The 22,916-nt window shown below is 42.9% G+C and overlaps 1 protein-coding gene across 1 annotated transcript in view; it reads left to right on the top strand.

Annotated features, from left to right (window-relative positions):
- Positions 1-22,916, top strand: part of CRIM1 (cysteine rich transmembrane BMP regulator 1) — a 205,158-nt gene that overhangs the window by 161,927 nt on the left and 20,315 nt on the right. Inside the window, exons 10-13 of the mRNA XM_059943606.1 lie at positions 55-176; positions 1,300-1,509; positions 5,070-5,285; positions 9,934-10,155. Of these exons, the coding sequence (XP_059799589.1) occupies positions 55-176; positions 1,300-1,509; positions 5,070-5,285; positions 9,934-10,155 (770 nt within the window). The remainder of the gene's footprint in view (positions 1-54; positions 177-1,299; positions 1,510-5,069; positions 5,286-9,933; positions 10,156-22,916) is intronic.

Here is a 22,916-nt window from a genome sequence, read left to right as displayed (position 1 = left end):
TATCACTTGAGACTTTTGGATTTTCTGACCTCTGACAAAATTTTAATTACCCAGGAAGAATAAGCATGGCTGTGACATCTGTCGCTGTAAGAAATGCCCAGAGCTCCCATGCAGTAAGATCTGCCCCTTGGGTTTCCAGCAGGACAGTCGTGGCTGTCTTATCTGCAAGTGCAGAGGTAAGTCCCAGCGCATAACCCTTCCCCGCTCAGAGCAGTCAGAGGCACAGAAACCAAGAACGGAAGTCAATGAAATAATTTCAGTGATTGCTGTCCACTCTGACACCACTGTCACTCTCTAGAGGACCATCCCTTGTCCTTTCATCTCAGTGGAATAAGAGCTCAGAATAGAATTTAAAGGAACGGGCCACACGTTGACGAAATTAATCACTTCTTAGCTCTTCAGTTTTACTTGTCTCAGGAACTTTAGCCTAAAGCATCTTTATCTTGGCTTCCATAGAGTCTCCCTCTGTCCAGCAATGGATCGAGACGATTGATACAGCGAAGGTCCCTTTTCACAGCCCTTTGAGGGTGGGTGAGGCTAAACAGTCTGCTTGTGTATTTTCTTGGTAACACAGTTTTCCCTGAGAATGTAGACTTTTGCTGAATAACCACATGCCAGCCTATAGTTGTGTATAGGTGTGAGTCCTGGGTGTACCTTTTGCAGGACTTCCCCCCTCAAGGAATGTTCCTGAAGCTGTGTGAGCCCTTACCCCAGCTCCAGCGCCACTGCCCACCCCAGTTGGTTTTAGCTGTCCACATGAGCCACAGATGAAGCAGTAAAAGACCCCTAAAGTTTGTTCTGTGTTTTTTCAGAGTTGGACAGTTACCACCTTAACAGTGTTTTTAGGGGGTCAGAGTAAACAGAAATCTAGTCACTGCTTCAATTGTTCTGCTGAACAAAAATCTGTTAGTTACTAGCGGCCCAGGATTGCCCCCCGAATGATGATTTCTAGAGTGATTATTCTGCATGTATTAAACATATGTGTAACATTCACGCTGAAATCAGTCATTGCTTGTTTACTGTATAGAATATGAGAACGTAGAGTGAAGGGAGGAAAAATAAGTTATAAGCCTACCAATAGCAGAGAAACGTATTTGCAGGGTTTTTTTCTCCCTTTTCCCTTTTTTCAAAATTGAGAGCATATTAACTTAAATTCTTTTCACGATCTTTTCCTGTGTCACAAGCTGTGCTATGTAGACAGGATTTTTGGTGGCTGGGTAGCATTACCTGTAAGGAACTACAGGCTGTTTCTCCTGTGCAGTAGCTCCTTCTTTACCAGGCTGCCTTCTGTCTGTCCAGAGGTCCCTGCTGCAGCCGGGCCACCCGTCCTGTCAGGCACATGTCTGTCCATGGAGGGTCATCATCATAAAAATGAGGAAAGCTGGCATGATGGGTGCCGGGAATGCTACTGTCACAGTGGACGGGAAATGTGCGCTCTGATCACCTGCCCGGTGCCTGCCTGTGGCAACCCCACCATTCATCCGGGACAGTGCTGCCCGTCATGTTCAGGTAAAAGCTGGCCGCCGTCTCGTGTGCTCCCTAAGCAAGTGACTTTTGCCTCATCACATCTGTAATTCCGGGGGAAGTGCAGGGGACGACCCCTGGAACATATTTCAGCTCTTTGGTTTTTGTCAACAATAGCCACGAGTGTCAGCCAGGGTGCTATACATGATTAGCCAAAAACCAGAGAATTATTCTAAAGCTCTAAAACCACTCTCCTTATTTTTGAAGGTTTACTCAATTACATTGGTCTTTGAACTACATTTGTGTACAGGTTTGTGGGCTTATGTACTTAAAGCTCCAGCTCTCCATCTTACGGATAGTGTATTAAGACTGAATGTCTTAGTTAATTGGAGGGGGTTGTTGTTAATTTTATTCCATGAAAGCTTCTTATTTATAAAGTAATATTCGAGAGGGAGAGAATTACTGAAGTCTGTGGATATTGCTTTTTTTTAAATTAATGGATATGTGGTAGTCTTGCCAAATGGAGATGTTTAGAGTGACCACACATCCAAAACATTTACAGTCATAATAATGGTAATCAAGATAAGTTAGTAGAAGAACATAACAGATTTATAATTCATAGCGGTCCAAATTATGGTTGTCCATAACAGTAATTATTACCGTAATACCTCATCTAGTGCCTTTGATCCAAAGAGCTCAGCATGGTTTCATAGTTATTATTTCTTCCACCGAGTGGAGGCCACTGAATTAGGGGAAAATATGCTTAAGCAGTTTTTGTTTGGAAAACAGACACAGAGAGATTAGCTTTCTTACCCAGAGTAAAGTAGTGTGTCAGCTAGAGGGCCAGGGAGACATGAAGTCTCCTGATTCTTGCATCGGATTTCTTTTGAAGTTGAAATGTACTGTCCGATTTTGGGGTAGGGATCGTATTTCCCCGGTCAGTCTTGGTTCTGTATCTCCCTCCACCTGTGCAACGGGTGCAGTCAGGAACCTGAGGCCTGGGCCTTTTGCAACAAGGCAGGCCTGGCCTGGGAGGGAGGTACCGCATGCTGGCACCTCAGTCTGCACCTGCTTTGCCTGCCAGGGAGGGGGTTGGCAGAGGGGCACTGGAAGTCCTTTTTAGCCCTGACATTCTACACACCTCAGTAACTAAGGTATCAAAGTGACAGGCAGCCCCCATACCCCTATAGGGGACCAGATGACAAAGTTGTTTTGTTTTGTTTTGCGTAGTTAAGCCAGATGTGCTCTGTGTCAAAACTGCTTCCTCATTCACATGTTTTGCTAGTTAAATATGAAAAACCGCTAGTGTCCACTGAAACAGAAGATAAATGAACAATTTAATGAGACAGAACTCTGTGTTGACTCTTTGGGGAAGGAAAAGTCATTTGTTCCAATGAAGACCCCATGCTTTAATTATAGGCATGAGTGTGCAGAGTGTGGCCTGCACCTGGGTCTTTGCTAAACAGTGGACTCAGTGAAGAACTCCGACAGGTGGAAATGCAAAGATATTACTAAGAATAGATGATTGACTTAAGCACTGAAAAGTCAGTGAAACCAAATCTAGTTTTCTCTATTACAGAGATATGGAAAGTTCTTAAACACACACAGAATTATTGATGTATTATTGTGGATGTGTGACTATCTAGATATACACATATAAAAACATACAGGTATTGATATATGTAGTATGGATGTGTAGGTATGTTTTTTTCCCAAAAGTCTTTACTGAGTTGCCACATATGGATCTTTCTGAATAGAGACCCCAGCATTGTTGCAATTGTGGAGTCCTACTTTAAAGAATATTTTCTCCTGCCTTCTATTCAAGGATCAGCTGTTTTTCCTTCTGAGATAAGTGAGCAGCCTCTGAACTCCTCTGACAGAAGATTCACCAAATGATACTGTGTCTCAGATTTTTTTTCCCTATCTTTCTTACCCTCTACCTTTCAGTTTTTCTATCACCTCCGTCTATCTGGTCACTCATGTTTTGCCTTGAGGCACATGGGTATATATATAGCAAAGGAATTCACAGAGTAAGACACCTGCAAACACACATCATTTTTCTTCTGACCACTTCCTTACGTGTCAGCATTTAAAAGGGCAGCAATTGTCGATCCTCTCCGAGTCCTTTCAAAAGGGAGACTTTTTCCAACAGTAGTTTACTAATAGTCTTTGGAACTATTTTTTCTTTTTCCATAAACGGTGAGAAATGCACTTTTATCTCATCGCAGCTCAATTTTCATTCTAATTATCTTCCTTTCTACTTTCCTCATATACTAGAAAGTTTGGCCCGGTTGGTTATGAATGTAAGCGTTGGCTGATGTCAGTTTTCTGTGATATGTCCATTTGGTCAAAGTTCCAGTCTTTACTAGCTCCCTTGAGATAAAGCTGTATTAAAAGTTATACAGTGCCTTCTTAGCTGGAGCTGGGCCCACACCACTGTATCTCATCAGTATTGCTACCTCTCAGGCTGACCACTGCTTTGAAAGTCACAGCCCGTGAGTTCTTAGGAGACGTCAGCTCTGAGTATCTCTGCACAAACAGGATAGTTCTTCGGAGGCCCAAATTCCACTGATCTCCAAGCGTGAGCCCGCCATGGTGTCTCCAGATGGCTTCTCCGCAGGGTTGCACACTGTCAGCACCTTCTTGAAACGCCTGTTGTATTTGGATGACACGAATATGGTTAATATCTTCATACGTCTCATTTCCCCAGCACAACTTGAGGGCAACTCCCAGTGCCTCTCTAGACATTTGCAGCATTAAATTCCCTCTCTATCACTATCATCTCACCAAGAGCCCCAAATCGCCTCTCGTCTGGGGAAAGAACTTAGTTGTCATCGGCCCCTGGGCGTTTACCTCTCTTGATCATATCGCCAAACAAATGTTTAGTCTCAGGTGAGGGTTCAGACTGTTGATTCTGAAAGAGCTTTCCTGCTCAGTGTGCCGGCAGCTGGTCGGGATTGGGGTGTGTCCTGCTCAACAGTAGGATTTATTTCTAAGCCTGAAAGGACTCAGGGTCCCAGAGATAATGAAGTGAATGGGGCACAAATCAGTTTACAATTGTATTTAATCTGGAGGTGTATCCATGATCCAGACAAACATAGACTTGGGTTCAGATCCCTTGTCTGCCCTTAATATTCTGGGTTCTCAGTTTCCTTATATGTTAAATAGGATAACAGTACCTGTTCACATGATTGGTGTAAGGAATAAGTGAAGTGACATATGTAAAGCACTAACATGGAAACTGGACCATAGTAAGCATTCAGTAAATGAGAGATCTTTATTCTAGATAACCCTACACATTCGCAGACATCCCCTAAGGGGCTCCTGTTCTCTTCAACAGTAGGAGTCCCCGTAATTTAATTATCTCGTTGGAGCCTCTCATTACTATTGACAAACTGGAACCACTTGAACCTCACTTCCTGAAACTAGCTCTTCTGCTATTGCCTTATATTTCTGTGCATGGAATGTTTTCTTCCCTGTTCTCTTGAGGGAAACAGCCAATTCATCTTCTCTGTCCCTTAAAGCCCACAGCACCAGGTTCTTCCCGAGCTGGTAAGACTGCAGATGAATAATTTCTTGTGTTTGGATTTTGTGTCGTTCCCCAGATGACTTTGTGGTGCAGAAGCCGGAGCTCAGCACCCCCTCCATTTGCCATGCCCCTGGGGGAGAGTACTTTGTGGAAGGAGAAACGTGGCACATTGACACCTGTACTCAGTGCACCTGCCACAGTGGGCGGGTGCTGTGTGAGACAGAGGTGTGCCCACCGCTGCTGTGCCAGAACCCCACGCGCACCCAGGACTCCTGCTGCCCACAGTGTCCAGGTAACCGGCACTGCGCCTCGGGATGCACTGGGCCGGCGGGGAGGGGCTGCAGTCTGGGCATTGTCATTCTGCAGGACCGGTGGGCTGGGTTGAGCCCCACGTGGGAGTGTGCCAGACCCAGTCTCCAGTAACCCGGGCAGGAACATCTGGCAGGCAGCTTTCTAAATTCATTCCTTTCTATCGACCGCATATTTATGCAATCAATATGCCTTGCACCTGAGGTGACTTTGAACAACAACAGCAAAAAAAAAAATTGTTTCTTTCTACCCTTTTTTTCTTAACCCTGCATCTCAGACTCAAGAGACAGTCCTGCTGTACCAGATGATTCCAGATGATTTTGCTAATGTGAAAAGTCATCTTTGTCTTTACAAAATGTGAAGAGCAGTTATTGATAAATAATGTAAATAAAATTCTTTGAAATATGTAAGGGTGGTGGAGATACTTTGAGAATGTTAAACAGAGGAATCGCTAAAAGATGCATAATGCCCACCTTCTCAAATCTGTGATGATTAAGTTAAGATCCAAAAGTACTAAGTGACCAGCACTGCATATGTACAAAGAGTACTATTGTTTTCTTGGTTTTTTTAGTTCTCAGATAATCTGGCCTTAGCAGGTGAATTTATGGTCATGAAACAAATATAATGAAATTTTGTCAGACTTTTAAACATAAGTTGCTGATGATGCAACGAAAGTAGCAATTCTAATTAACACTAGAATATATGACTTAATTTGTATAATTACCAAGTTGACAGCACAATAGTTTTGTTGTTGCTCAGTCTTTTATCTTTTCAACTTAAATCAATAATCATTTACCTTCTAAATGTATGGTCTTAGAGCATTTCTGCTTAGTAAAACACAAGCCCTTGTATTTTATTACTTTTTTTACATTGGATTATCTAGTCAGCCAGCTAGAATCTATTGTTCTGTCATTATATAACCAGCGTAGTTGATGTCCAGAATTCTTCCTGGGTTCACATTGATGATATTTTTTAATTGCATCAGAGGAAATTGTGGGGATAGCAACATTATTTGCTGTTGTCATCATGCCCTGCTGCTGAGGTATTATCATCTTAGTACAGAATCTTTGGCGTAATTTTCAACCATGTTAATCTGAAAAGCTTAATCAGTGCAATGTCTTTTCTAGTATAAGAAATAGTTCAGATGTATTACGTTGTTAGGATATACCCTAGTCCCTCCTATATTTTTATCATCACTCTTTTACTTAGACACAAACCCTAACATTTCTCTGTTAATATATGACCATGACTATTCCCATCCTCCTGGTGGAAACTACTCTGAGTGGTCTCTTCAGTGGTGATCATGAATGTATATCCGTTCATATATTCATTTTACAAGTGCTTATGGAATGCCTGAATTGAGCCATGGGGATCCCGGGGTTGATGAGAACAGCCACAACTCCTGTCCTATGGAGCAGTAATCCAAAAGAAGAGCTGAGCAATCCAGTACTCCACCTTTAAGTAAATCATGACAGAGTGAGAGGAGTGCCTGGAAAGGAAAGCATTAAGAGCACGTGGAACCCAGGAAGCTTTAACTAAAGTGGGAAGTACCTCTGTTCCCACTTGTCCGAGGATCTGAGGACAAATATAGGGGTTGGCCCAAATTTATTGGTGGGACACCTGACTGGACTCAGAGGTTCAGCCCAGGCAAAGAACAAGAGCTCCCTGGAAATGGGACTCCTGTGTGTGCCAAGGACTGATTTCTTAGAGCCAGGTCTGAAGGCCAGTGCGCGTGAGCAGAGGCCCTGCCGATTCTAGCAGAGCAGAGATCTCCCCTCTAGAAACAGGAACAAGCACCCCATGTGTGCCTGGCTTTGGCTTCTCCTATATAAACGTATGCCTAGGTGACTCTCCCTTACTTTACATATAACTTGAGAGATACTTCAGTGATAGCCTTCATCTTAAATGTCAGGACTTTCTGTTTCCTAGATCAGTATTCTGAAGGTTACACTTAAATCTGTGAATAAGTTTGTATCTAGAATGCTCTTGTATTTTAAAATCAGTCACCTACCCCATCATTGATCTTTCTGAACTTTCCGTTCATGGTTGTGTTGCAGCGATAAAAAGATAAAAAGTCTTAAAATTCAGAACATTGATTTCTTCACATTGCAGTAAATTTCGACAGCAGCATTGATAAATGGAGTATTTCACATCTAGAAAAATACCATCTCTAATCTTAGGATACTTGCATCCTAAAGTTGTCCCAAAATGATATATATGTACAACTAGAAGAGTTGCATCCCTCATGGTGATTGTATCTCCTGGGATGCCTTGTCGTTCCCTCTGTCCTTAACTCCCCCTCTCCTCTGGCCTGGTTTAGAGCAAGGTCTAGAAACGGAAGTGGGCTCATGAAGAAAGACTGAGCATCCCTGTAGGTGATGATACTTCACCAAGGTGAGAAAGGCAGAGAATAGAAAAGCACTTCTTTCTTTTTTCACGCTTTTAAAATTCTCTTTCATTTTTGATTTTTTAAAGTTGGAAAGAAGCGTAGCACGGAAGAGAGATCCCTCGTTTCTTCTTTTATTTCTCTGGTATAGAAATAAAAAGAATGAATGAACACCAGTGAAAGAACTGGTAAAAACAAAATAAGTGACTTAATATTTAGAATCAGAAGTGTAAAGAAGGGGTCTCATTTTTTCCTAAAAATTGAAAGAAAGGCCCAAAGGAGGAAGATAGCCTGGGCAAGATGCCCAAATGACGTCTTCAGTCAGGGCTCAGAAGTCTCTTGCTCTGGGGGCTAAAGACCTGCAGACACTGCATCTCAGCTGCAGCTCTCACTCCAGCTCTGCCGGCACATTCCCATGTCTCCTGGGGTCCCCTCCAGACTCTAGGATGTTCATTTCAGCTACTATTTCATGCTTCCATCGCTGCCGTCCCTGCTTCCTCTTCTAAGTTTTCAGACACCAGGTTGGGTGTTGCTTGTGAGAGCTAAGCTGTCATAACACACAGAAACCTCGTGGCAATTTGCAGAGCCTCGTGTAGAGTAGTGTGAGTTGCCCTGATTTCCAGCCAAATCAAAAGTTAACATCAGTCAATCTCTTAAAAAGAAATTATCCCTAGACATGGATGATCCAGAAGAGATGCCTGAGAAAGTAATCCCATTTTACCATCTTTAACTCATATGCATGTGATCTATGGAAACTTACCTAAAATTGGACCTGAAGCACATTTGGAACAATGGAACCAATGGCTCTTCTTTCACTGTCGCTGCCTTCAGGACTGGCAGTAGGAGATACAGTTGCACGCTTTGGGTTCAGAGCCCAAAATAAAGCAATTGCCCCGCTTCTCAAAGAGACTCCTCTTGTCAAATCAAACTTGTTGGCTGTAGGGTGTATTCAGGAGGTGGATGGGAGGAAAGTGGGACACTTAGAGCTTCTGCATCACTGTGATAACTACATGTAAATGAAAGAGCAGACTTCATGATGTTGACTATGAGAACAGATGATTCTTCTGACCCTGTATCCTTTGAGAAAATGGGATTCTCTTAGAGGTTTGCTGGGTGGGACCATCATGGCTTTTTCTAGACTCTCAAGTGCAAAAGTGGTTGGAAGTGCTCTCTTGTCAGTGCAATTGTGACATTTCTAAACTAGGAAACCTCACTAACTAGTATTACACTTTCCTTTGTTGTATCCCAGTCAGCTTTCTGCTTGAGCTTACAGCTCTCAAGTCAATTCAGTGAATGGCAAGACCCAAAGAGATATCTGAGTTTTCTGGTGATGTTCTTTTCTGTTTCAAGTTGTTACTAGATCTGGAGACCCTCTAGTCTGTATTTATGTAGCAAAAACACACAAGTCTTGCAGATGATTTCTCTGTAGGTGCATCCTCAGGAGTGATTTACATTTCCCATCATCTTTCAGCCATTAATGTGACTGCCTGAACATTGAAGTGTTACATACAGTTTGAAAATCTGTTTGGGTGTTAATTGGTTAGGACTGCGTGTGGCTGCAAGTAAGAGAAAACCCAGCTACAGTTTTTAAACAGAGGTTTCTTTTCCATACATTATGAGAAGCTTGGAGACAGATGTTGACCCCATTGATTTAGTGTCTTAGTGATATCAAGGCCTCTCTCTTACAGGTATGATAAGGGTATTATAGCTACAGGCGACACACTCATATTCAAGGCAGGAAGAATGTGGAAGCATGTGGGTAGCTTCACATCTGCCCTTCTTTTAAGAAAGTGAAAGCTTTCCCAGAAATCCCTGATTAGCCAGTGAATCCGTTAGCCACAGCCAGGTGACATGGCCACCCCTAGCTGTGCCGGAGACTAGAAAAGGAGGGAGCAGTGGTCCCACGTGACACATCCCCCTTGTGATCCAGGGCCTCAGCCACCCCACCCCCGACCTTAAAATCAGGAGCTCGTTAAGTTAAGGAGGAAAGGTAGAGTGGATATCGTGCAAGCAACTAACAGAATCTCTGCAACAGATCCCTTTTGGTCTTTGTTGTTTTTGTTTTAAAACTCCAGACCCTGTCAGAGTCAGATGTGCTGTGTCATTACTGAGTCCATTTTAAGGAGGCACACAAAGCCCTGGTGACCGAGCATGCTTTGTATGGGACAGAGTGAAACTCACTGTGTTGCACAGTGGGTGGCCTGCAGCATCTTTTTTTCTGCTGACCTTCTGTTCATTTTTCCAGATGAACCTATCCAGCCTTCCTCATCCCATAATGACAGCGTGCCTAGTTACTGCAAAAATGATGAAGGGGATATATTCCTGGCAGCGGAGTCCTGGAAGCCAGATGTGTGTACCAGCTGCGTGTGCATGGATAGCGTAATTAGCTGTTACTCTGAGTCTTGCCCTTCAGTATCCTGTGAAAGACCTGTGTTGAGAAAAGGCCAGTGTTGTCCCTACTGCATAGGTAAGACCAAGAAAAAAAATCCTTCCTTTCTCCCAGTGGCCACTAAATCTACATTGACAGCCATTTGCCTAGATCAGTTAACAATTTTGAAATCTGTTTTTCTGGTTGACGTGCCACATAGAATCAATGTAGTCACATCAGGCGGAGGAAAGACATGGTGGATGTGTTCCTGAGATAAAGCATACTAAGAATAAGAAATGCTCTCTGAGGATGTCGTGATGCTATAGCGCTGTCTCTCTTGGGCTCCTTTGCCATTTCAGGATTTTCAATATTGGAACTCTTCCTTCACCCTGTTACTGACCGTGGTCTTTTTGTCCACAGAGAAACACCATGTCCCATATCAGAGTACACTTAGTGCCTAAGCTTGCCACTGCCTTGAGATCAGCTAAATACCATATACTAATTTAATCCCCCAATTACTCCTCTGTCTGCTAACACTTCATTGATTCTATTTAAACCATGTGGTTGTCCGTGTGGAGGGCTTAGGGACACAGAGTGAGGCCTGAGTGACTGACAGAGCCCTCTCCTTCATGTGACCCACGGGGATACATCTTGTGAGCAGAGGACATATGTATATCAGCCCCTGACGTCTATACCAAAACTGGTCCTATGGACACAAGCCAGATGCCGTTCTGGAGTCCAGAAGGCGAGGCTCAGACAGCTGGCAGCTCTACTACAGGCACAGTCCCTGCTCCCAAGGCTCTCACTCTCTTTGATTGCTTTTGTCTCAAGTAAAGCTCATAAAGTCAAGTGAAAGACAGTGACATATCACAGTCCAGTTGTGAACCTGTAATCAGAGTTAGCAGGTGAAAAATTAGGCAAGCTGTATTAATGACAGGCATCGTGCAATTTATTGCTGAAGATTTTTGCATGCTTCGTAGATGCAAGTCAGTGCATATATTTGGGGCGATGCCTGAGGAGGAGGAGAAATCCTCTGGCCACAGGGCTTTGTAACGATCCCCATAGATGAGTCGATAAATGGCGCTCAGGTGCACATTGGCCACCATTCAAGCTTATCAGGACAGCTCCTCTGGCCACTCTGTGGGGCCACTTCCTCTGGAGACTTATTCTACGCATTGGTATACAAGAGAGGGAAAGATTTTTAAAGCACAATTTCTGGTCTCAGGAATTTTACAGAGCTTGAGTTTCTCAATGTAATGGTCGGGGAAAATTAAAAATTATGTGTGAAAGATGGATTCTTTTAATAGGGTGCTGTCTATCCAATTTATTCTTTAAACCATGCTTTTGTGAGTGAAGTGGGGACTGTTAATAATTATGTTGGGACCATGGCTGTAGGCCGGGAGTGTCCCTAGTAAATCGGGACATACGGTTGCTGCCCCTCTTAGTGACTGGAGCGTTGGGTCTGCTGTAATACCCGAAAGCTTCGTAGCTCCTAAATGGAGCCAAAAATGTATCAAGGCATCCACCCAGCTTACTGCTACGTGTCTTCTCAGAGAGCTGACCAACAGTCATCTGGAAAGTGGCACAGCCCTTGGTGAGACCTGAATGAAAGGTGTAACCAGGCCACTATTCCAGACCAGGGTGTTGGTGGAGGGAGGGGGAAATGTCCAGCCAGGACCACTGTATTTAAATACCAAAACTTCAGTCCTAAAGGAAACAGATGATAAATCAACCAGGGGCACTTGGATCACAGTTGGAAACTAGGGCCCAGGAGGCCTGAGAATTCTATTACCTTCAGAGGAAAAACCCAGCAGTGAATTTCTTGTGTGTTGAAAACCCTCAAATTTAATTATTTTTAGATAAAAAAAGTTCCTGTTGTGTTTTGCTACTTAACTGGTAAATATGTGTGATTAGTAGATTACTCAACTAGTAAATTTGTTTCCATGTGATAACAGTAAATCACTTCTCTTTCTCACAAAACCAATTTAACAAAACCAAACTTATGGAAAGAAACCTGCATATCATAGTATTCTGTGCTGTCTTTTTTTTTTTTTTTTTTTTTTTGCCTGCATATTTTCCTATTCCAATTCCTGCATTATTTAGACCAGCAGTCCCCAACCGTTTGGGCACCAGGAGCCAGTTTCATGGAAGACAGTTTTTCCATGGGGGGAGGTAGCGTTGGTTCAGGCTGGTAGCGCGAGCGATGGGGAGCGGCGGGGAGCCGCAGATGACGCTTCACTCACTCACCCGCCACTCGCCTCCTGCTGTGCGGCCCGGTTCCTAACAGACCTCAGACTGGTAGCGGTCGCAGCCCAGGGGCTGGGAACCCTTGATTTAGACTATACATTCATCTTTAGTGTGGGGAAGAAAATACCAATTTGGCCCCAATTTGTGATTTTGATTTCAAGTTAGATTGTAAGCACTTTCACTAAATTGTGGTTCATATAAGCTCATAATGATAGAGTGGAAATTTTATTTCTGTTACATCTCCCTCCACAACTACTACCCCCTCCCCTTGACACAGGTATAACTGTACTGTATAAACCTATGACGTATCTTCTGGGGAATGTATTGGGGAGTCTTAACATTTGATGTGTGATGCTGTGTGCTGTTGTCCTTGCATTCATCTTAGTGCTTCATACATGTTTTCTTACTGAAATAGTCATTAGGAGCCTCTATATGCATCATACTTTTCTGCAAGTAGCAAGGACCAGGTTATGTCCAAGCATATGAAGTCAAGTTCAGTTCATGACTGTGATATGGGGATTTTCTGACCCTCCAGTTTGCTCCCTTGGCCTCTCCAGGCTTATTCTCTTGTCAGCTTCACGTGAGTGTGGTCCCTCTGTAAGGGCACCAAGCCCGGGCAGCACTAGTACACCTGCAGGCGGTTACTGGTGATGCCCCAGTGGCAAAGCCTGCATCCCCATCAAGATCACCTAGCAAAGGAAGAAGGTAGGAAGGCCATCATTCTGCATGTCATAAAGCCCCCAGTTGCTTCTCAGCAGGCATCGAGGACCAGTGCTTTCATTGTCTCGTTTTAGGCTTTCTCAGTTTGAACTCAGCCCCTTATTAACCCAGATAATCTGTTCCCGGGGTCACATGTGCCTCCTCCAAGCCTATAGTGCTGACCTCACCATGGCTGCAGGTCTCCTCCCTGGGGGAATGTTCTCCCTAATCAGTCAAATATGGATCTCTAAAAACCTCAAACCTACCTTTAATCTGGCTTCTTTTTTAGTGCTAAAACCCCTGAAGAAAAGTGTGCTTGCTTTCACCTTGTAAAGTAGCCTTTTTTCTTACCACAAGAGAATTGAAAAGGGTGATCCTACTAAAAGTAGTGTAATTACGAATGTTTGTGTTCCTTTCAGATAAATTATCAAGTCACTAAAGTGCAATGATAATGCTTCTCTTCTGGTGTATGAAGGCCTCATATTATGTGTGCTAATTTAATAGAATGTGTAATACAGACATAATTAATAGGATTGATGATTAATTTTGAAAAGTGAACAGCTTTGCCTAATTACTTATAATACCCATCATTAGGGAATTCATCCTTGTCCTAGAAGGAAACTAAGTAGTAATTACCCAATCATTTTAATGGAACATCTTCTGATTCCCTAATTTTTTTATATTCCAGCTTCCTACACAAATACACACAAACTTAGATTTTATTTTCATAGGCTTTTTGACTGTAATGATGGCTTAAAGAAAGGGGAACAAGAATCAAGAGATGACTTGAATGTAGATCGGGGCGGGGGCGGGGGGAGGATAAAAGGCCTGTTGGGAATTCTAATGTGTGATAGCAGATTTGATATGTGGTTCCTTATAAACAACAGATGCCTTCGCCATGACAGACTTCACCATGCAAGATAGCCTTGATAGCCTTATCACTGACTACATGCTCCATGCCTTTCTAACCTCTCTGGAGCAAAACATTATTTCGGTGCTTCAGTGAGATCTTTATTCCATCGCTCCTAAAGGGCAGCAAACAATTAAGCCCAAAACCCTTACAGCACCGGCACTTCCTGTGCCTGAGGGGATGCTTGTCCTGACACATCACCCTTGCTCTGATGTTTGTGTGGGTGATGCTTCTGCGAAGGGCCAGACTCTAGCAACTTCTGTCTAGCAAGATCATCCCAGCAGATCTGCACCATGGCCAGGGGTGCAGTCATTCCTGAAGGTTATGTTCATAACTATTATATTTACATTATGTAATATAAATTTTATATTATCTATTACAGAAATATTATAAAGAAAGGCACTACCTTGATCATAAAGATCTTTCTTAATTTAATGTATGAGGTCTTCAAGCTCATATTGCTGCTACATCATACCTGTTGACTTTGGAAATGTAGATGCTCAGGTGTCCCCCGATGAAGAGTTGCGTAAGCAGCCCTTGTGTTGGCCAAGTCATAAGTATGACTCAGTGCATAGAATGTTGTTTTGAAACTTACCATTTGGCAAGCATTTTTACTTATTTGTAACCGTGTATTATTTTAGAAAATATTTGAGGTCATATATTTAGAGATATTTATATATCAGATATTTAGATATTTTTTGGCTGGAAATCCCTGAGTCAGTGCATCTTTCTCATTTAAGTTTTTGTTGAAGGTTAGTTATCTTGGGATGATAGTTGTTTGTATGTTATGTGTGTGTGTATGTATATATACACACGCATATTTATTTCGTAATTTGATGTGAACAAAGTTACGATGCTCTGATTACATGTCTTCAAGTCATCTAGTATCTTTTAAGTGTCTTTAAGTATCTCATATCTTTAAGGATCTCTGAAAACAAGTTCTATTATAGATGGTACATGAAAAAATGATTTTCTTGTAGGTTGTACATCTGTCTGATTAGAGGTTAGCTATTTTTTAATATTTTTATATGTCTTATATTAATATTTGAGTTAGAGCTTTCAGGTGGAGTCCAGCTGGCTTGGCACTCAGTCGTGATGGTGTAATTCTATTTCCTCTCCATAGTGATCTTTAACTAGCAAATGGTTAATAATGTTTCTTCTTGGTAGGGACCATGCCTACGCTTTATATCAAGTCAGTCTATCATACCACATTCATTTTTTTGCTTAGATTTATGTTGATTTGTTTAGGTATCTTTTTAAAATTTTTATTGGAATATAGTTGATTTACAATGTTGTGTTAGTTTCTGCTGTATAGCACAGTGAATCAGTTATACATATATATATATCCACTGTGTTTTAGATTCTTTTCCTCTATGATCATTACAGAGTTTTTTTTGTTTTGTTGTTTTAAATATTTATTTAATTATTTATTTATTTTAGCTGCGCTGGGTCTAGGTTGTGGCGTGCAGACTCTTAGTTGCGGCATGCGGGCCTCTTAGTTGTGACATGCAGACTTCTTAGTTGTGGCATGTGGACTCTTAGTTGCGGCATGCATGTGGGATCTAGTTCCCTGACCAGGGATGGAACCCGGGCCCCCTGCATTGGGAGCACGGAGTCTTAACCACTGGACCACCAGGGAAGTCCCATAGGTATCTTTTCTTAGAGATAAATACAAATAGTATCTCTTTGGAACATCTGTTGATTATTGTGTATTTAACTCAGCCCAGGAATCAAACAGTAAATATTTAATTCAGCATCTCTAAGATATACAACCCACAGAACTAAATGTTGTACATTTTTAAGCCATAATGTTATGATACCGGCATCATCATTGGAACACTTTTCACAGCTGTTTCTCCAGTGTGTTTTCTTAAAATTAAAAACTTCTGTGTATTGGAAAGAGAATGTACTTTGACCCCATTTCTGGCACGTTCTAGCTGTAGGTCTCAGTGGTAGGACGTAACTGTAGCTCAGTTTCCTCATCTATAAGATGGGAATAATAATATCATCCTGTGCTTCACTAAAGTGCTATGAAAATTAAGCGACATAATATACATATATGAAAGCACTTTGTAAACAGTGAACGGGATACGACTATATACTGGCTCAAGAGTTACAGCTCTCCTAACACAGGGTGCACCTGACGTGGGTAACAGACGTCACGTGGACTCTGGTATCTCACTTTAAATATGGCATCCGTCCTTCTGCAGGAGAAAGGCCTGGATATTGCGTCCCAATGATAAGTTTTTGAAGGGCGAGAATATCTGAGAAAACACTTTGGTGTGGTGTACCTCATCCTGCACACTCTTTGCTTAAATAAATAGCGCATGACAACTTCAGTCACCTTATTGTGACCCCGGTGGGAGCAGCGTGCTGTCTAAGGGGTTGTAGTGCAGCCGGGTTGTGGCCGTGCCTGGCCCCACACCTCAGCACTTCACTGTCCTCCCATACTTCTGGATGTCTCGTGGGAGAGAGAATGGAGCTCTTCTATTTTTCTGTTTGCGTTGAGAGGCTAGTCCCATTTGAGGAGTTCAAGGACTCATTGTGCGGGATCCGCTATGATTCCTGGAAACAGAGGTTGTGGCATTTATAATCGGGGAGTGTTCTTGTCAGAAGGAGCCCCGGGGTGCTTCCTGCACATTCTTCAGAGCTCTCAGTTCCAGGGGGCCCTGCTCCACAGCCCCGGTGGTCACAGTTAGTGCCGAGTGATTTTAAACAAAAGGGAAGGGAAGCAGGATGCTTTTCTGTGTAATGTTTAGAGAGTTTAAGACTGACGGCATTCTGGTTGTCAGGCACTGTACTAACTTTGGAACTGGTCTAAAGTTGTCCCAACAAAAATAAACAGGGTTTGATTTCAGTTTGTTTATTAGGTCCTGCCCTCCACCCTAGGAAATATCTCATCTTGCTTATCCCCTAAGCAGCTTTCTCTTCTCACTTCAGTATCCCTTCCAGGCCCCCGGCTGTGTAAACAGAAATTCAAGTTGTTCTAGTTAACTTGGGGGAAACCTCTGAGTGGCATTTCTTTGTCAGGGCTCCGGCCCCATGTTCTTGTTTTAAAGACGTCTGCTGCACAGAAGGGAGGCTGGCGCTGGTGTTTCCAGAGATTATTAGCAGGTGCCTTTTGCCTCTTATTTCTGCCCAGGAGGCCAGCCCTGACTGTGTACCCTCTAATGAGGGAGGAACAACCCTCTATAGCAGGATTACATTTCAGCGACAAAATGCAATCAGACCTGAAGTCAGTCTGCAAACCCACCCGGAGGCTGCTGGTGGAGTGTTCCTGACAGCTCTTGGGCTGTGACAGGATGAACCACCTCCTGTAGGTGCAGAAACTCCTCTGGTGCAGAAACTGGCCACGCTGGGCTTCTACCTCAAAGTTTTCTTAGCCTATGTAAGAGTCAGTCTTTATACTCTTTATCAAGTTGGAAATGGAATGTTTCCTTGAACTTCTATCCATGAAGTGCTTAATCAACCCATAACAGATGCTTAATACAAAGATTAATAAGTTCTATTACTGAGAAAGTCCGTCCTCTTTGCATGAAGTAGGAATCAGCCAGAAGTTACTATGTTTATCAGTTTGGTGAGATTTCTCTTGGTGGAACTCAGGGAAGTTTATAATTTCTCTATTAACTTGGAACCCTGTGTCATCACCTGTTCTTTCCAGTATGTTGAAGAAACCTGAAAGGCTCTTTTCGCCTTTATAAAGGAGACCTGGACTCCTGTCCCAGAAGTAGAATAAAATAAAGCAAAAATGGGACTTTCAGAAAAGTCTCAAAACTGTGGTCTGATCTGCCTTTACAGCAGTTAAGACATTGTAGAGTTTGGGGTTTTTGAGCACAAGCCACACGTTCTCCTTGCTTGGCCCTGCCATAAACCTTTCTCTGCTAAAAAAAAAAAAAAAAAAAAAAAAGACATTATATGGAAGTAGGAGTCAGCCTATATGGCAACATTTGTCTCAGTTTTTTCTTTTTATGTAAGTGAATTAAGAGCAGATGTTTTATTTATTAGAAGCTAAAAGTTGTAAGATAAAGTATGCAATTTTTGAGGTTAATAAAGTTTTTTTTGCATTTTTAGGCAAAAAACTCTAAACATTTGCTGATAAAATTACTGTGTATTAGATCTCTGCCTCAATGAAATTGCCTAGGCCACCTGCGTCTGTTTTTAGTAAGACTTCAGTTGAGTTCCGCTTTTATATTCTTTTCCAGTCTGTGGAGGTCCAGCGAGCCAGCATGTTCAAAATCAGTCGTCCTCTTCTATGCCTGCAAATCTCTGTCCACTTCTTAGTGACCTGCTTGTTTATTTGCTCAGATTCCTTCTTCATTCTGATTTCTGTTTGTCTCCACTTTATGTAAAAAAAGTAAAAGCTGGTTTCTCAAACAGGAGGCACCCACGTTCCATTGATCCTCCATCGTGGAGTTTGTGCCCCGAATGTGCCCAACTTGGGATATAAAAATACAGAGGATGTCACAAGGCCAGGGATCACAGTGTCTTGTCAGCTAAGAGAAAATAAAGTATAAGGTAATAGTAGCATCTCATTCCTTTGTGGGAGTTATAGAGTATTTGTAATGCATTGTTACAGTCATAAGCCAAAATTTTAAAAAGCACTTCCTCTATACTTACCCAAGTCAGCCATGTCAGTGGAAACACTTGGCTGCCTTTTTCAGTCTCTCTTCTAAGTCTTGTGTTACCCATAGTGTACCTGGTATCTTTCTCCACCTGCCTAAATGACTGCACGAAAGATTTCTTTAAAATCCCTCGAACGTCACACTTAAACTGATTTGAAGTATAATATCACTGGCAGGGCCTGCAGTTTGCACAATTTTTTTCAAATCATTTGGCGCATCTGTTTTGAACTGAAATCACACAGAGCTGAGGAGATCCTCTGGATCCAGGAGCACATCCCCGAGGACAGAGACCCCCACCTGCCTTGTGCACCACTGCACCCCCGGCGTTTAGAACGGTGCTCTCTACAGCGATGTGCAGAGAGAACGAGCACCTGCTGCACAACTGCGCTGGATTGTTTTGCAGTGGGACTTACTCTGAGAGTAAGAGCTGCATTTACTTTCTTGGCCACGAGCATCCCAGAGTAAATTACTTTTCAGGTCTCTAAATAGTACGTTGGAGATTTGGAAGAACTGATGCAATTTCTAAAGCTGCCGAACTTCCTCCTCGGAAGCTACTCCCACACCAAGGCTCTGACTTCATGGCCATCACAACCAGAGTTAGAATCTGAACTATCTATGCAGGAACGTTGTCTCCTGGTAGAAATGGAGAAGTCCAACGGTAATGCAGATTCTAGTGGATTTTAGGTTTTAAAACCTTTCACAGAGCAAAGGGGGTGGGGAATCTGGAAATGCTTTCTTTTCATCATGGTCAGATTCAGAGCAAGGTCCTGAGCTACTACATCAGTGACTCCTGAAATAATTGGATTTTTATAGAGGAAGAAAACGACATGATTCTAGTATCCAGGTTTTACTGTTAATTAGCTTTATGGTGTAATTAGTAAAATAGCTCAAGAGTAAAAGCAAAGTCCAACTTTTAACAGCCTGGTAAGCCTCTTCTTATCTTAAAAAGAAGTAAGATAGCGAGGTTCAGACAGGTGGAGAGGTCAGCTCGAAAGGAGTTAACATTTCAAGGCCTTGCCACTTCTTCCTCAGCCCTTTCAGATAACCAGAATTGAGGAAGAGGAAAAAGGGAAAACCACGCTGAGTTTTCCAAACTCTATCACTGAAAGAGATCACATATTTTTATTGTAGTCAAACATGATGCAAGATAATATTGCTTCTTTTTGTGTGTGTGTGTGTGTGTGTTTTTTTTTTTTTTTTATGGCTGTGTTGGGTCTTCGTTTCTGTGCAAGGGCTTTCTCTAGTTGTGGCAAGCGGGGGCCACTCTTCATCGCAGTGCACGGGCCTCACTATGGCGGCCTCTCTTGTTGCGGAGCACAGGCTCCAGATGCGCAGGCTCAGTAATTGTGGCTCATGGGCCTAGCCGCTCCGCGGCATGTGGGATCTTCCCAGACCAGGGCTCGGACCCGTGTCCCCTGCATTGGCAGGCGGATTCTCAACCACTGCGCCACCAGGGAAGCCAATATTGCTTCTTTTTGAATCCAAAAATATAAGACATATGTCTGAGCGCTGCATGAGTTAAATGGCTGGCCTGCCTGAGGAGCTATGGGCATGAGTGCTCCAGGCTCCTGACACACGATGCTGAGAATGACGCAGCAGTAAACCTCCATCCTTTAGCAGGGAGGGACTTTGTTTCTGATAGAGGCCAAAAGTCATTTCAAGCCGATCTGATGGATAAGATAGAGGCCAGAGCTGAGGAAACCAAATACCAAAGCTGATCTAAACCAAGGAATGGCCATAAAATAGTGATCGTCTTCCTTGCCTGTTTCAAAATTTGGCTCTGGATGTCATTGCAAAAGGAAAATTCCAAAGCTGTATGAAGCAGGGGCAATATCACCGGAGTACGTTTATAGCCCTCAACAATGACTACGTAGAAAGGGATCACATGTGTTTGGGTATGTAACTCCTGATGTGTTTGTTTTAAAAATAAACCTTATTATATTAGTGTCATACCTCATGTTTTCCTTGGAACATTCTTCTAGAATCCTCTTCCTTGAGAGAGAGAGGAGTGTTAAATAGAAATCTGCCTGAGAAGAACCACAAGTCCTCAATAACCACTGTATCTCCATTCCTTGATAGGATTGTGCAGATGTCTCATGCAGTCGGTTGAAGGGTAATCTACCTTTGAAGGCAAAGACCTTGAGCCCCAACAAATGTAAGGGGTAGGAAGTCTAAGCGCCCATTCTCCAGAGTTAGTGAGCAGTAACCACTTTTGTTTGTGTGGCCCAGATCCTTGCCCAGGAACATGGAGCTCTCAGGTTATCCCGCTGGGGACGAGGCAGGCAGACAATGTGCGGGGACTGTGGAGGTGTGTGTGGTTTCCATCCTGGCCCTGCCACTTCCTAGCCATGCGTTTTGGGCAAGTTACTTATTCTCCCTGTGCCTTGGTTTTCTGTGGAATTCAAATAACACCCTGTTCCATTGGCCTGTGGAGAGCATGTGGAATTGACTTGTGAAAATTGCTTGGTTAGGGTGGTCCAGTGGTTAAGACTCTGCTCTCACTGCCGAGGGTCCGGATTCAATCCCTGGTCGGGGAACTAGGATCTCACAAGCCATGTGGCACAGCCAAAAGAAGAAAAAAAAAATGCTTGGTTAGCACCATGCCCAGTACATAGTAGGCAGTCAGTAAGTGGAAGTTATGATTATCATTAGGTATTGAAGAATAAACCTAATGTCACTGTCAGCATAAGCAACCAGTTGGAGTGATGAATACCACAGTCAGAATGAAATGGACAGCCCACTCGATAACCAAATAGAAACTGTTTAGGTTACTTTTAGTTGGACAGTTCCCACATCTCTATTTCTGCATCCCTCTTCAGCCTTAAAGCTTAAAATGCTTTTATATGGACTTTCAATTAGACTATGCTGTTTTCCCCCCAAAACTACAATGACTTCATTAGTTTATTATTTAGAACCGCAAATTGGGTAGATTAGCCACCATGTCTCCCTGTAAACCAAGTCATTTCTAAAATTTTCTGACAGAGCTTTGTCAGATTGACCCAAATGTGCCATGGGAGGAAGTGGTCCATCCAGGAAAAGAAATGAGCGTGTAAGAAATAGGGGCACCGGCATTTGCAGCAACATGGATGCAACTAGAGATTATCATACTAAGTGAAGTCAGAGAAACATAAATATCATATGATCTCACTTATATGTGGAATCTAAAATATGGCACAAATGAACCTATCTACAAAACAGAAACAGACCCACAGACATAGAGATCAGACTTGTAGTTGCCAAGGGGGGCAGGGGGAGGGAGAGGGATGGACTGGGAGTTTGGGGTTGGTAGATGCAAACTATCATATTTAGAATGGATAAACAACAAGGTCCTAATGTATAGCACAGGGAACTATATCCAATATCCTGTGATACAGCATAACAGAAAAGAATATTAAAAAAGGATGTATAGGGACTTCCCTGGTGGCCCAGGAGTTAAGAATCCGCCTGCCAATGCAGGGGACACAGGTTCGAGCCCTAGTCCGGGAAGATCCCACATGCTGCGGAGCAACTAAGCCCGTGTGCCACAACTACGGAGCCTGTGCTCTAGAGCCCGCGAGCCACAACTACTGAGCCTGCGTGCCACAACTACTGGAGCCCACGCGCCAAGAGCCCATGCTCCGCAACAAGAGAAGCCACTGCAATGAGAAGCCCATGCACCACAACGAAGACCCAACACAGCCAAAAATAAATAAATAAAATAAATTTTTAAAAAAATGTGTATAACTGAGTCGCTTGGCTGTACAGCAGAGATTGACACAACATTGTAAATCAATTATACTTCAGTAAAAAAAAAAAAGAAATAGGGGCACCGGGATCCATCAGTCAACTGAAATTCACAACATACTTTCAGGCCTCTGTTTAGATCACTGGCTTTTCAGATGAAATTTGGTCAAAAGAAAAGATGTCTCTATAAAGCCTCATTAACTAGAACCTAAGTAATAAAATCTAATCTAGTCTAATCTGGGCCACATAGCAGCCACCTCAGAAAAAATTAGTCAAGGCTTTTACAAAAAGGAGTCCTCATTTATTTCACATGAAAATTCCACAGAGTGGTGACCAACCCATGTCTTAAATGGGGCTTTGTTTTAAAGCATGTTTGAAGAAACAAACTTTACTGTTGCGAAATATATTGATATTGCGACTCAGACTGATCAGATGTGGAGATATCACGAAAACTGTTGCCGACTCTGAAATGGGGCTTGTCATGGATTGAAGTCCACGTCCTCAAGCCAGCTGGCCCTGACATAAAACGTCCAGTGCTAACCGTGGCTCAACCCTGGTCACACATTGGATCCAGCTTGGCCTCCACCTGAAAAAGCTGGATAGCCAAAAAGTTGTCCACTGTTCCAGAGAGGCCCAGGCACAATTGAGGCCACCTGAAG

The sequence above is a fragment of the Balaenoptera ricei genome, chromosome 13 (assembly GCF_028023285.1).
Source record: "Balaenoptera ricei isolate mBalRic1 chromosome 13, mBalRic1.hap2, whole genome shotgun sequence".
Taxonomy (NCBI): Eukaryota; Metazoa; Chordata; class Mammalia; order Artiodactyla; family Balaenopteridae; genus Balaenoptera; species Balaenoptera ricei.
Note: the sequence above shows the minus strand (reverse complement) of the source record. Positions and strands in the feature narration are given on the sequence as shown.